Here is a 15,410-nt window from a genome sequence, read left to right as displayed (position 1 = left end):
ATTACTCAAGTATAATCTGGCTCCATCAAGGACACATTTCAAATCAATAAAATGGAGAGTAAACAGCTAAGCGATACAGAGCAAAAATAACTGTAGAATTGAAGAGAACCCAAGTCCACTTCCATTCTATCATCTTGGGAAATTGTGTGAGATACATCTTTCCAATAAAAAGTTTCTAAAATTATGTGAGTGGAATAAATAATGCTGTGTTTATTTATTTTATAATTTAAAAAGTCTTTTACTTCTTATTTTCATCCTTGTAAAGTATCTTGGTAATGGAAAGGACTAGGGACATGATTCACATTCTGTAAATAAAACTCAGACTCAATCAAGGAGGGTGTCTGCTCCATTTGCAGAATTAGTTAAGTAGCAGAGTTCTGGCAAAGTCCTGATCTGTGTGACTTCTGCTCTAATGTCCTCTCTTTTTAAAGCAACATATTACAAAAATTAACAAATTTAAGAAAACTCTACAAACACCGCCCCTGCAAAAACCCCACTTTCTGACCACCCAAAAGGCACAGTTGTAACCATCTCAGTCTCATATGACCAAACAGACCTGCTAGGCATTTTCTGTCATGCTTCTCATAAAAGATGGATAAAGAAAGAAATATTAACAAACTATAAATTTTAAAAACTGAATCCTTTAAAATTCTCAAAGTCCATAAAATTAGCACAAAATTTTTATTAATGAATTGCCTGAAAAATCTCTATAATACTTTTTTCCTCTACTTTGGTACCTATTTTTTTATCTTATCCTATTGTAATAATTTGATAATATCAATTTTATTAGAGAGAAAAAAGATAATTTGGTTATTCCTTGAGCACCAACATTGCTTTTTTAAAAAATTTTTTGATAGGTTAGAAATGTTTAAGCTTTACAACTTGTTATTGAAATGTCGAACTTTTTTTTTTTTTTTTTTTTTTGTCTTTTTTGTTGTTGTTGTTTTGTTGTTGTTGTTGCTATTTTTGGCCTCCTCGCATATGGAGTTCCAGGCTAGGGTTGAATCGGAGCTGTAGCCACCGCCTACGCCAGAGCCACAGCACACGGATCCGAGCCGCGTCTGCAACCTACACCACAGCTCACGCAACGCCGGATCGTTAACCACTGAGCAAGGCAGGATCGAACCCGCAACCTCATGGTTCCTAGTCGGATTCGTTAACCACTGCGCCACGACGGAACTCCTGTCGAACTTTTAAAATTATTTTCTTATCTTAATTGTAAGATTTCAGGGCACAGACTTTTTTCTTGCATTGGTGTCAATTTCAAATACTATTTTAATTGCTCACTGTCATTAATCAATTGGTTATTAATTTTCTTCTTTTTTTTTGTCTTTTCTAGGGCCACACCCATGGCATGTGGAAGTTCCCAGGCTAGGGGTCCAATCGGAGCTGTAGCTGCCGGTCTACGCCACAGCCACAGCAACTAGGGATCTGAGCCACATCTGAGACCTACACCATGGCTCACAGCAACGCCGGATCCTTAACCCTCTGAGCGAGGCCATGGATCGAACCTGCAACCTCATGGTTCCTAGTCGGATTCATTAACCACTGAGCCATGATGCAAACTCTGGTTATTAATTCTCTATTGCAGCTATATATTACGAAGTTTTTTGTCAATGTCACATTTTTTTATCAGCTGAGAAATTAAATTAAAAAAATAAATAAAAAAGAACCTAAACTGCTGCTCCCAGGCCCAGTGTCCTCTGCTGACAACACCCACCCCCTAACTCCATGCCCTTCCGCCAGCCCTGAAGGAGGGCAGGTTGGTCCACGGTAAGATCTAGGAGCACAAGCTGCTTCAGCCACGCCAGGCTTGTGACTGACAGTGCTTGGCTGGAGGGCACATGCCCCAGCAGCAGAGCCAGAGGCCTAATGTGGCACCACTCTTTATCCATGGACTTCATGTTACACAAGGTATTATTTAAAAATCCTCACTGTATCAACCTAATCAGACTTTCCTATACTACTCCTTAACAGGATAGTACATATCTTTCTGGCTGTTTTTCATTTGCTTTTATTTTAATGTTATTCCATCACAAGTGCAGGGTTGAGATAATGGATTAAATTAGGCCAAGGCTGTAATTTTCGTTCCCCAAATGTGCACATTACTTCAGTTTCTTCACTCGTCAGAAACGGTTTCCTGGATCCCAATGACAAAATAAGTGTCAGTGCTCAAAAGGGAGACAGATGGTGGCCAGCACGGACATGAGTCAGTTTAAGTCCTTACTGGCAGGAGGAAAAGCAACTTTGTGCAAATACCATTCTGCTGCTGGGTCAGTTAAATTAGCTTTTTAAAATATAAATACAGAGCATATCCTAAAACAAGCTCTCTGGGAGGTTCTGTCATGGCACAGCAGAAACGAATCTGACTAGGAACCATGAGGTTGTGGGTTCGATCCCTGGCCTCGCTCAGCAGGTTAAGGATCTGGCGTTGCTGTGAGCTGTGGTGTAGGTCGCAGACGAGGCTCAGATCTGGTGTTGCTGTGGCTGTGGTGTAGGCCGGAGGCAACAGCTCAGATTAGACCCCTAGCCTGGGAACCTCCATATGCCGAGGGTGCAGCCCTAAAAAAAGACAAAAGGGAAGAAAAAACAAAAAACGAAAAATGAGCTCTCTCAGCTACAACCATAAATGATTTCTGGATGAACACAAATAGTAGACCCATAAGTAAATAAAGCCAGTTATAGAACTTGATCTTATTTTTGGGCCACATGCCTTAAATAAATAACTTCTAAACAAAAGATGTTATATTTCTGATCTTTTTTTAAGTGAGTTATTTGAAGGTTTGTTTTTGTTTTTATCTTTTTAGGGTTGCACCCATGGCACGTGGAACTTTCCAGGCTAGGGGTCAAATCAGAGCTGCCTACATCACAGCCACAACAACTCAGGATCCGAGCGGCGTCGGCAAACTACGCCAAGACCTATGGCAACGCCAGATCCTTAACCCACTAAGTGGGGCCAGGGATCGAACCCACATCCTCATGAACACTAGTCAGGTTCTTTAACCCCAAGCTGCAATGGGAACTCTTTATTTGAAGTCATGTTAGAATTGAAGCATTTTACCCATACATTTTGGAAAGTCAACAGAAATGTCTTACACTTCTATAACTTAATACTCTGAACGTAATCCCATATGGCTAGGCCATTCAATTCTCACTATTAGCAACCCAAATATACAGGAAAAAAAACAGTGTATTATTATGGTATATTTATGTAGTTTACACCTGAGGATTAAATTAAAAACATCTTGGCATTTCTTCAGATACAGATAAATTACGCATAAAAATCTTCAGTGTTCACTCTTCACAGAAACATTGTAAAGAACTTAGAAAGTGGCATTAGATAGATAATAGCCAAAAATTTTTAAAATACATCCAGTTTTTGTATGGTTAAACAGGAATAGCTGAATTTCCACTTTCATTTATCAGTTACATATAAGAACCAGTTAAAACCTTAGCCTGTTAAACTAAAACTGGAAAACTTCTCTGAAATGACAGTAGTCACCACTGGAACTGCCATCTGCCCAGGCCCCTGCCCAGGGGCTCAGGGTAAACTTATCCAGGTGAACTGCACACAGCCAGAGAAAGACAGGAGAAGGAAACAACAATGGGTAGGAGATGCAGCTCCGACACTGTCACAAAACCACCTTTCAATTCGAAGCTCTCAGTGTGCTCAATAAACAAAAGGTTTAAATAACTTGATCCTTAATAAAGAAACTTTTTTTCCCTATTTTTGTCCTAAGTAAAGCAGAATCATGAATGACATAAGAGCACAACTAAAAATGTCCAAAGTTTAAAAGTGAGTAATATTGAGCCCCTAATCAAATTTCATTTTCCCCCAGCTTTATTCAGGTATAACTGACAAAAGTTATATATAAGATGTACGGTGTGTTTATTTAATATACATAGGTATTGTGAAACGAATACCACAATCAAGCTAATTAAACCACCCATCACCTCACAGATATTTTGTGTATGTGTGATAAGAACTCTAAAGATGTACTCTCTTAGTAAATTTTAAGCATACAATACAGTTTTATTAAGTATAGTCAACATGCCGTACATTAGATCACAAGAATTCACTCACTTTACAATTCAAAGTTTGGACCCTTTGACCAATATCTCCCCATTCCCTCCCACCCCAGACCCACTGGCAACCCAAGACCCACTGGCAACCCACTATTCTACCCTCAGCTTCTGTGAGTTTGACTTTTTCATATTCCACACATAAGTGAGATCAAACAGTATTTGCTTTTCTGTGTCTGGCTTATTTCACCTAATGTCCTCCTGGATCATCCATGTTGCAAACTGTGCAATTTCTCTCTGTTTTATGGCTAATACTCCATTGTCTGTATGTACAATGTTTTCTTTACCCATTTATCTGCTGATGAACATTTAGTCTGTCTCTATATCTTGGCCACTGAGGATAATGCTGCAGTCAACATGGGAGTGCAGACATCACTTTTGAGATTCTTTTTTCATTTCCTTTGGAAATACACCCAGAAGTGGGATTGCTTGTTCACATGACAGTTCTATTTTTTATTTTTTGTCTTTTTTAGGGCCACACCCACGGCACACGGAGGTTCCCAAGCGAGGGGTTGAATTAGAGCTGTAGTCACCAGCCTACGCCAGAGCCATAGCAACATGGGGTCCGAGTTGTGTCTCACAGCAATGCCAGATCCTCAACCCAGTGAGCGAGGCCAGGGATCAAACCTGAATCCTCATGGATGCTAGTCGGGTTCGTTAACTGCTGAGCCACAATGGAAACTCCATGATAGTTCTATTTTTAATTTTTTCAGGATCACCATACTGTTTTTCATAGTGGCTGTGCCAATTTACATTCCCATCAACCATGCACAAGGGTTCCCTTTTCTCCACATGCTTGAAACACTTGCTATGTCTTGTCTTTCTGATAATAGCCATCTGCAAAGGTGTGAGGGACTATTTCTCTGAGGTTTTGATTTGCATTTCCCTGATGATGCAGGATGTTGAGCACCTTTTCAATACCTGTTGGCCAGCTGTATGTCTTCTTTGGAAAAATGTCTCCTCAGGTCTTTTTCCCATTAAAAAATTCTTTTTCTATTGAATTGTATGAGTTCTTGTATACTCTGGGTATTAATCTCTTATCAGGTATATGGTTTGTCTAATGAAATTTCAAAAAGGTATCCTTTTATTAAAAGAAAAACAGGAAGTTCCCATGTAGCGTGGTGGGGTAAAGATCCAGCGTTGCGCCAGCTGTGGTGCAGGCGGCAATTGCAGCGCGGGTTTGATCCCTGGCCTGGGAACTTCCACATGCCACAGGTGTGGCCAAGAAAGAAAAAAGAAAAACAAATGCCTACAACATTAATGCAAATTCTCTTATGAAGAACATCTGCAAATAAATAAGACTAAAAACAGAAAAGAAAAATGCACAAAAGACATAAAACTACTACAACTAAGAGCAACTGCATGATGCTTACTGTGCTCCTAGGACTTCCATTCACAGAGTTGCACAAAACATGTGGCCTGACACATACTACCACCTGAGCCTCAACACACATACTTTCAAGACAATGTAAAATACTTTTCTTCAGAAATATGTGAAACTACAATTTTAGCATTAGGATTTCAAATACATATCCAATTTTCACACCACAATGTAGTTTATGAGGGTTTTAGACAATCTGACAGTATTTTTCAAAGGCCTTAAAGATATGTATGTTCACTGATTCATGGCTAAAATTTATCCTAAGAAAATTAATACAGTTTTTTTATATGACTAAAAAATTATAAATCTCAAAACCAGAAGATCAGTAAAAGTTTAATAAATAAATTAGGGTCTGTCCACTCAATAGATTACTTTGGAACCATTAAAAAGATGTAGAATGGAGGAGTTCCCTCCATATGCAGTGGGTACGGCCATAAAAAGCCAAAAAAAAAAAAAAAACCCACTGAAAATCACTCAATGTAGTATGTCACATTAATAGAATGAAATAAAAGAACACACATGATTGTCTTAATTGATGCAGAAAAAGGATGTGACTTTCATGATAAAAATACACAACAAACTTGAAAGAAACTTCCTCGGCATGATAAAAGTCATTAATGAGGAGTTCCCATAGTGGCTTAGCAGAAACGAATCTGATTAGCATCCATGAGGATGCAGATTCGATTCCTGGCCTCACTCAGTGTGTTAAGGATCTAGCGTTGCCTTGAGTTTTGGTCTAGGTGGCAGACACAACTTGGTCTCACGTGGCTGTGGCTGTGGCATAGGCCAATGGCTACAGCTCCAATCCAACCTATAACCTGGGAACCTCCGTATGTTGCAGATGCGGCCCTAAAAAGACAAAAAAAAAAGTCATTGATGAAAAAACTGGATGTTTTCCCCCCTAAGATCAGGGATCCAACAACATGGATGACTGCTTTTGCCACTTCTGTTCACACTGAATTGAAGGTTCTAGCCGGGGTAATGAAAAGCATCCATATTGGAAAGGAAGAAGTAGAAGTATCTCTTTTCACAGGTGACATGACATACATACAAAATAAAATATCTTAAATAACTCATTAAGAAAACTATTACAGCTATTAAACTCAGCAAAAAAAGAGCAACACAAAAAACAAAAATTGTCACCATGTCCCTATATTGTAAGGGATATGGACAGCACACTGGAAATACACGGCAATGTGAGCTACCGATATCGATAAAGACTTTTCTAACGAGCAAACATCTGAGCAGAGACCTAAAACAAAGAGGCGAGTCACACAGACATGTGAAGACAGACCTCCAGCGAGGGGCAGCAGCCGAGGCTCAGCTACAGGGTCATGTGAGGCACTTTGAAGGCAATAGTAGAGACCAGGGTGGCTAAAGAGGGGACACCAACCAGGGAGGTGGCAGAAGGCGAGGTCTGAGAGGTAATCCAGACCAGACTCTGGACAACGTCAGGATGTGGAGTCTGAGTGTGATGGAAGGAAGTGGAGAGTTCTGAGCAGGACATCATCACATTTTCACTTTAAGAGGTTTCCTCTGGCTGTTTTGGGGGAAAATACACTGAAAGGGGCAAGAGTAAAAGTAAGAAGACCACCTGGAGGCCACAGTAATAGTCTGAATAAGAGATGATGGTGGTTTGGAAAGGAGGGTATCCGAAGTGGAAGTGGTGAGATTCGGGACATATTTCAAAGGTAAAGCTATGAGGCTTCCATTTCTAAGAGTTTAAGGATTTCACTGCAGCTATTCAAAAAGATTTTTATGCAAGGATACATAAAATAGGCTGCTTATGGCTGGAGATCAGTTGATAAGTTTAATAAACTGGTACAGCCATAAAGTGAGAAAGATGCAGTCATTTAGAAATGATGATCTTGAACATAATGACACAGGAAAATGTTCATAATACACCAAGTGAAAACAAGTGGTTATAAAACACGGTATTCAATATTAACCCATTTTGTCCAAATAAAATGTACAGAAATAAGACTGAAGGTTGTTATTCACCAGCATGTTAACGAACTTTCTGTCTGGGTTGTAAAATTAAATATTTATTACCTTTCTTCTTTGACCTACTGTATTTTCTAACTTTTCTATAATGCCCATATATTAATTTTATAAGATGAAATAAACTTTAAAACAAAATAATTGAGAAGAACATTTTCAACAAATAAGACTGCCAAAAAATAACCATTTGAGTCCATTAATAACTTTCTGTTACTTACCATCACTTTTCGCAAGGTGTATCTTTTGGATCGAATGTCATCCATTAGCATCTCGTAAGGGGTGAGCTGATACTCAATGGGCAGAGGGTTATACTGCCGCTCTTGGACCTTCTTCAGTTTCACTCCATTCCGCAGATCCCTCATCACCTGCACCCAGAATCGAGCCTGAAAGAGCCAAGGGTGGAAAGACATCCATGAATAAATTTACTAGTTTCCTCTAAATAGCTACAGTCACACAGAAAAAAAAATTAAGAGCTTGAATTACAAAACACTGAGTAAAACAAACAAAAAAGGATTTTAAAAATTAGATTTTAAGATACTGAAAAGTGGGTATAAAGCCAGCAAAGAATCTACCAGCACTAACTGTGGGGACACCTGGATAAAACCCTACCTCACCACTGCACTAGCCTGCACCCAGGACCTCAGCTCTTCACACCCCTCGTGCTAGATCCTGGCACGTGGCTTTGCTCCCAGAAGAGAACTGTGTTTCCCATGCCTGGACTTCGGGCTTGGGCCCTAAGACTCGCTTGGCCACTGGAATACTGGTGGATACTACATGACCAAAGGCCCACCAGCAAATGCACAACAGCTTGTCACTCAGCTCCTGTCACTGCCATGAGAATGTCATACCTGGCTTGGCATGATGCCCACCGGTAGGACTGTTCAGAAGAAGGACGAGGCACAGAGTGGAGCTACCATGCTGCCCTGCAGATGTATGAGCTAAATAAATGCTAATCTTTGTGCCACTGTATCTGCAGTGTTCAGTTATGCTGAGTTACTGTGATCACAGCCACTGTCCACTGTTCAGTTACATTGCATTACGGTGATCACTGCTAACAGGCACCACTGTCCACTGCTATCTGACATCTGGCAAGTTCCTCACCTTTCTGAACCCTGGCTTTCTCATGAAGAAAAGAAAATGGTACTTCATGACTTGTTGAGAAGATCAGAGTTGATGTATAGTGCTCGGCATAAAGAAAATGCTCAAAACTGACAATTTTTAGGTTATTACTATCTTTGTACAAATTATTTAACATAAATTTTCTTTTCTTTTCTTTTTCTTTTCTTTTTTTTTTTTTTTTTTTTTGCCTTTTCTAGGGCCGCTCCCATGGTACATGGAGGTTCCCAGGCTAGGGGTTGAATCAGAGCTGTAGCCGCCGGCCTACGCCACAGCCACAGCAATGCGGGACTGGAGCCGCATCTGCGACCTACACCACAGCTCACGACAACGCCGAATCCTCAATCCACTGAGTGAGGCCAGGGATTGAACCTGCAACCTCATGGTCCCTAGTCAGATTCGTTAACCACTGAGCCACGACGGGAACTCTTTAACATCAATTTTCTTATCTACAATAATAGAAAGTTTCTTTGTCTGCCCCTCAAGAAAATGAGGTATACGTGAAGTACTTATACTATATTTAAAGTATATTAAATATGTATATTATCATTATACTTTAACCCTTTTGTTTTCCTGCCTATAAGCTAAGGTGTCATATTCTCAACTTCAGTGAAGAGAAAATCAATTTAACTGAAACATTATAAGTTGTTAAAAATTAGTAAGTGGCTCAATAGCTACTTAAGTATATTTATTAAAAATCAGGGAGTTCCTGTTGTAGCTCAGTGAAAATGATCCCAACTAGTATCCATGAGGATGTGGGTTCAATCCCTGGCCTCACTCAGTGGGTTCAGGATCCGATGTTGCCACGAGCTGTGATGTAGGTCGCAGACATGGCTCTGATTCCGCATTGCTGTGGCTGCGGTATAGGCTGGCAGCTGTCGCTCTGATTCACCTCCTAGCCTGGGAACTTCCATATACTGCACCTGCGGCCCTAAAAAAAAGCAAAAGAATAAAAATAAAAAATCAAGTGACGTATTTCATAAAAATTGTCTACACTGATTAAATTTCTCAAAAATGATTTGTGATTCTGTAAAAATATACACTATTTCTTATTCCCAAAGGGATCTGGGGTACTTAACATTGTACTATATCCATCAGAACATCTAAAATATTAACATTTAAAACAGGTTCTTAGGAGTTCCTGTCGTGGCCAGTGGTTAATGAATCCGCCTAGGAACCATGAGGTTGCGGGTTCGATCCCCGGCCTTGCTCAGTGTGTTAAGGATCCAGCACTGCCGTAAGCTGTGGTCTAGGTCGCAGATGCGGCTCGGATCCCGTGTTACTGTGGCTGTGGCGAAGGCCAGTGGCTACAGCTCTGATTCGACCCCTAGCCTGGGAACCTCCATATGCCGAGGGAGCGGCCCTAGAAAAGGCAAAAAAGACAAAAAACAAAACAAAACAAAACAGGTTCTTAGATTCTGCCATTAAAGATATCCTAATATAAATCTCTAAAATACTTAGATCTCTTTTTCTGGGTGAGTGTTCTTATCTCAACTTCTCTTACTCTTTCCCTTAAGAGCCAGTTCAAATACCGTATCTCTCTTTTTTTTGGCACCCTGCAGCATATGGAGTGGGAGCAACCTACTCTGTAGGTGCGGCAATGCCAGATCCTTTAACCCACCGTGCCAGGCCAGGGTTCAAACCTGTGTCCTGGTGCTGCAGACACAGCTGATCCTGGGAACTTACCATCTCATTTTTAAAAATACTGTCTATTTTGTTGTCCTCAGGCTTTAAAAAAACCTGACATATGAAACTCTGATTTCTCAAAACAGGGAAGTTAGGTATGACTACTCACATTAGAAGCTTTTGTTATAATTTATGAAAGGATTCCAACACACTCTTTTTATAGCCAGTTCTTTCTGTATTATTATTTGGCCAAAAAAAATTTTTTTGGTTCCCAGGCTAGGGGTCAAATCGGAGCTGTTGCTGCTGGCCTAAGCCACAGCCACAGCAACGCCAGATACAAGTAGCATCTGCAACCTAGATCATAGCTCACGACAACACCGGATCCTTAACCCACTGATCAAGGCCAGGGATCGAACCCGCAACCTCATGATTCCTAGTCAGAACAGGAACTCCATATTTGGCCAAAATTTTAAAGATGACTTTTCAGGAGTTCCCTTTGTGGCTCAGTGGTTATGAATCCAATTAGCATCCATGAAGATATGGGTTTGATCCCTGGCTGCGCTCCATGGGTTAAGGATCAGTGTTCCCATGAGCTATGGTGTAGGTCACAGATGCAGCTCGGACCTGGCATTGCTGTGGCTGTGGGGTAGGCCGACAGCTGAAGCTCCGATTTGACCCCTAGCCTGGGAACTTCCATATGCCACAGGTATGGCCCTAAAAAAAAAAAAAAAAAAAAAAAAAAAGACAAAAAATGCAAAGGCGCAGCCCTAAAAAGACAAAAAAAAAGATGACTTTTCAGAAATTAAAGTCACAGTTATTATATAAAATAATGAACAACTGTCACTGTATGTATTCCTAGGGATTTTATCATTTACCTCTTATTCCACTAGAGAGCTTCTAAGATGGTTAAATTCTACCACCAAACATATTCTAATTCTCCTCATTCTACTCCTCGTCTTTCTTCATTTCATTCTACTCTTTCTGGGTAACTCATCACCTCATGAAAAACAAGCTCTTGATCCAGGCAAATGTAACTCCCTTTGGGGACTGTTCATCTCTTGTCAGTGATCATACTGCTGTTTTTAAATGAGGTTGCTTAAGACAATTAATTAAATTTTGGTTTAAGTTTGTACTAGCTATTTGCTAACTTATGAACACGAAGTTATTTAGCTTTGATAGGAAAATAAATGTAAAATTTTATTAGCCAAGATTAAATACACTAGAGCAACACTACACAGAGGAAACTGATAATCATTATTCTAAAGTGACAATACTAGCTCATAAAACAATATAGAATACGTGTTGTTTTGTTTTGGCCACCCTGAGGAATATGGAGTTCCTAGGCTAGGAATCAAATCAAAGCCACAGTTGCAACCTATGCCACTGCCGTGGCAAGACAGATCCTTAACCCAGTGTGCCAGGCTGGGGATCGAACCCTTACCTCCACAGAGACAAGCCAGATCATTAACTCATTGCACCACAGCGGAATTCCTAGGCTACTTGTTTTCGTTTTTTTGTCTTTTGCCTTTTTAGGGCCACCAGTGCAGCACATGGAGGTTCCCAGGCTAGGGGTCACATTGGAGCTGTAGCTACTGGCCTACACCACAGCCACAGCAATGTGGATCCAAGCCGCATCCGCAACCTACACCACAGCTCACGGCAATGCTGGATCCTTAACCCACTGAGCAAGGCCAGGGATTGATCCTGCAACCTCGTGGCTCCTAGTTGGATTCGTTTCTGCTGCACCACGACGGGAACTTCCTACCCAGTATCCTTAATATGAAAAGTCAGATTCCTAAAATGCCTTCCCACTGACACCGGAACACATTTCAGTCTAGCTTCATTATACTTCCTGTCCTATCCCCAAGGCCATGTTGTCACACCTGCCTGACTGACTGTCACTAGGTCTAGGATCTAGTACCATCCTGGAAAGGCAGTAGATAGAGTGTGTCACATGAATACACCGTAGCCATCTGTCCTAGAAATCTGTCTTCTGTTTTATGAGGGCAGAAATGCTGTATTACTCATTCTGCATCCCCAGGGCCCTAACCCATTATCACTGGATAAATTAATGTACTACACAATAGTTTCACCATATCCTGCAACAAAGCTCAAACTGTGACTTACACAGGAGACAATGCTAAGGTATTAATTAGAAAGGTCAATATTTTAAAACACTGAAATTCCTAGAAACACTGGAGTGGTTTAATAAAATCAGTCTTTTTTTTTTAAATGGAGAATAGCTATTTCCTCAAATGTAAGACTAGCCATTCAAATTGGTATAATATCAATTCACACTACAATCCTTAAGATAAGCCAGCATTTGAAAAATATGATATGATTTCTTCAACACTAAACATAACAAAGAGAATACCCAGCTCTCTCACCCAGTCGGCGTTTTTCAGCTCCTCCAGGTCTGTGTTAGATTCATCACTCTTCTCCATTTCTTGAATCTTCTTCAGATTCTACCAATTAAAATTCAAATACAACATTTAGGCATAAAATTTCACTAAGGTACTTTCTTAAATTAAAAATTTAAATGGACACATTCAGATAAAATATATAGAAAAGTGGTACTGGAGCAGACAATACAGAACTACCTCTCTGTAAATTTCAGCCAACTCAAACAGATACGGTCATACAAAGAGATGAGCTGAGACTGTCCTTCCCAATTTCCTTTTAGACCTTGTTAAGCCTCAGTCCCAATATTAATTCACATTTTCTACACTGTATTAACATTTCCTTTCTCCCTCAACTCCCATATTCAATCCATCATTAATCTCATGGATATTACTTCCTTTCTCTCTCCCTCTTTTTTTTTTTTTTTTTTACTTAAGTCCTATTCTTTCTATCTCCACTGCAAATCCCCTAATCCAAACACCATCTTATTTTGCCTGGACTTCTGAGGTGGTCCAACCCTGGATGCTCTCCTCTCCCCCCTGCCCAGTCCTTTTCATTGCCCACTTCTCTTCTTCCTTCAGATACGAGGCTCAACAGGATCACCAAATCTTCTGGGAAGCCTTCCCTTCCTCCTGGATTAAGCCAAATCCTCCTGTTATACAATTTACAGCACCATAAACTTTTCCTCTATGGCTCTTATCAACACAATAATTTTATATTTGCTTGTGCCTTCATTCCAGACTTGATGAGGTAGGATTCTACTCTCAGAAGCAAGTTTGTAAGCGTGTGTGTGTGTGTGTAACTAAATCACAGACCTGCAACTAACACAACATTTTAATCAACTATTTTCTAATATAAATAAAAAAAAGTTCTATTTGCTCTAAAAAAAGAAAAGAAGCAGCTAACAAATTTTGGCATTTTTGATGCTCAATATATATTTGTCAAATAATTTAGTGAAGAAACTTCAATATAAAAATATCCCTTATTTATTTATTTATTTGCCCTTTTTAGGGCCGCACCCACGGCATAGGGAAGTTCTCAGGCTAGGGGTGGAATTGGAGCTGTAGCTGCTGTTCTGATCTGAGCCATGATCTGAGCCACTTCTGTGACCTACACCACAGCTCACGGCAAGGCCGGATCCTTAACCCACTGAGCAAGGCCAGGATTGAACCCGCATGCTTATGGATATAGTCAGATTCGTTTCCACTGTGCCACAAGAGGAACTCCTCCCCTATTATTTTCTAATTTAACTCATGTATATATTGTGAAATGATTATCACAGTAAGGTTGGCTACCACATCCATCACTCATACCTTTGTTGTTGTTGTTATTCTTGTTGTAAGAATATTTTAAGATTCACTTTCTTGGCAATTTTCAAGTATATAACATACTGGTGTTAACTGTAGTACCATGCTGTACATTACACATGCAGAATTTATTCATCTTATAATGGAAGTTTGCACCCTTTTTAATTGTACTCATTCAATGTTTGCAATTTACCTAAAGTCAACATAAGGAAGGAAATCATAAAGATCAAAGAGGAAATCAGTAAAATAGAGATTCAAAAAAAACAGACAAAATCAATCAAACCAAGAGCTGGTTCTTTGAAAAGGTAAACAAAATAGACAAACCTCTGGCTAGACTCACCAAGAAGAGGAGAGAAAAAACTCAAATAAACAAAATAAGAAATGAAAAAGGAGATGTCACAACAGATACCTCAGAAATACAAAAAACCAAAAAACCATTAGAGAATACTATCAACAATTATATGCCAACAAATTTGACAACCTAGAAGAAATGGACATCTTTCTAGAGACCTACAGACTGCCAAAACTGAATCAAGAAGAAATAGACCAATTGAACAGAATGATCACCAGAAATGAAATTGAATATGTCATAAAAACACTACATACAAATACAAGTCCAGGACCAGATAGCTTCACAGGAGAATTCTACCAAACATACAAAGAGGAACTTACACCCATCCTCCTTAAATTTTTTCAAAAGGTTGAAGAAGAAGGAACACTCCCAAAAACATTCTATAACACCACCACCACTCTAATTCCAAAACCAGACAAAGATACCACCAAAAAAGAAAACTATTGACCAATATCTTTGATGAATTCAGATGCAAAAATTCTCAACACAATTTTAGCCAACTGAATCCAACAACATATAAAAAAGATCGTACACCACGACCAGGTGGGATTCATCCCAGGTTCATAAGGATGGTTCAACATATGCAAATCAATCAGCGTCATACACCACATTAACAAAAGAAAAGTCAAAAACCAAATGATCATCTCAATAAATGCAGAAAAGCATTTGACAAAGTCCAACATCCTTCATGATAAAAACTCCTAACAAAGTGGGTATAGAGGGAACATTCCTTAACCTAATCAAAACCATTTTTGACAAACCCACAGCAAATATAATACTCAATTAAGAAAAATTTTTAAACTTTTATTATGGTTGATCTACAATATTCTGTCAATTTCTGCTCCACAGTAAAGTGACCCAGTTATCCTGATAAACAATCATCTCTTGGTGTCCATGGGGGATGGGTTCCAGGACCCTTGGCAGATATCAGAATCAAAAGATGTTCAAGACCCATGGCTGGCTCTCTGTATCTGTGGTTCCGCATCTATGGATTCAACTAACCTTGGATTGTGTAGTATTGTATGTATTTACTGAAAAAAAAAAAAAAAAAAACACATGTAAGTGGACCCTCACAGTTCAAACCCATGTTGTTCAAAGGTCAACTGTACGTGTTAACCATAGATCTATGTTGTAGCATTCCTAT

The 15,410-nt window shown here is 39.6% G+C and overlaps 1 protein-coding gene across 7 annotated transcripts in view; it reads right to left on the bottom strand.

The window, feature by feature from the left end:
- SPIRE1 (spire type actin nucleation factor 1) overlaps window positions 1-15,410 on the bottom strand; it is a 180,569-nt gene that overhangs the window by 41,921 nt on the left and 123,238 nt on the right. For all 7 annotated transcript variants that reach the window (XR_002344986.1, XM_021096025.1, XM_021096030.1 and 4 more), the window contains 2 exons: window positions 12,595-12,672; window positions 7,684-7,848 (listed from right to left, as the gene is read on the bottom strand). Coding sequence is in view for 6 of the 7 variants with exons in the window: in XM_021096025.1 (XP_020951684.1) it covers window positions 7,684-7,848; window positions 12,595-12,672 (243 nt within the window). In the remaining variant the exon portion in view is untranslated. The remainder of the gene's footprint in view (window positions 1-7,683; window positions 7,849-12,594; window positions 12,673-15,410) is intronic.

Source organism: Sus scrofa, chromosome 6, assembly GCF_000003025.6.
Source record: "Sus scrofa isolate TJ Tabasco breed Duroc chromosome 6, Sscrofa11.1, whole genome shotgun sequence".
Lineage (NCBI taxonomy): Eukaryota > Metazoa > Chordata > Mammalia > Artiodactyla > Suidae > Sus > Sus scrofa.
Note: the sequence above shows the minus strand (reverse complement) of the source record. Positions and strands in the feature narration are given on the sequence as shown.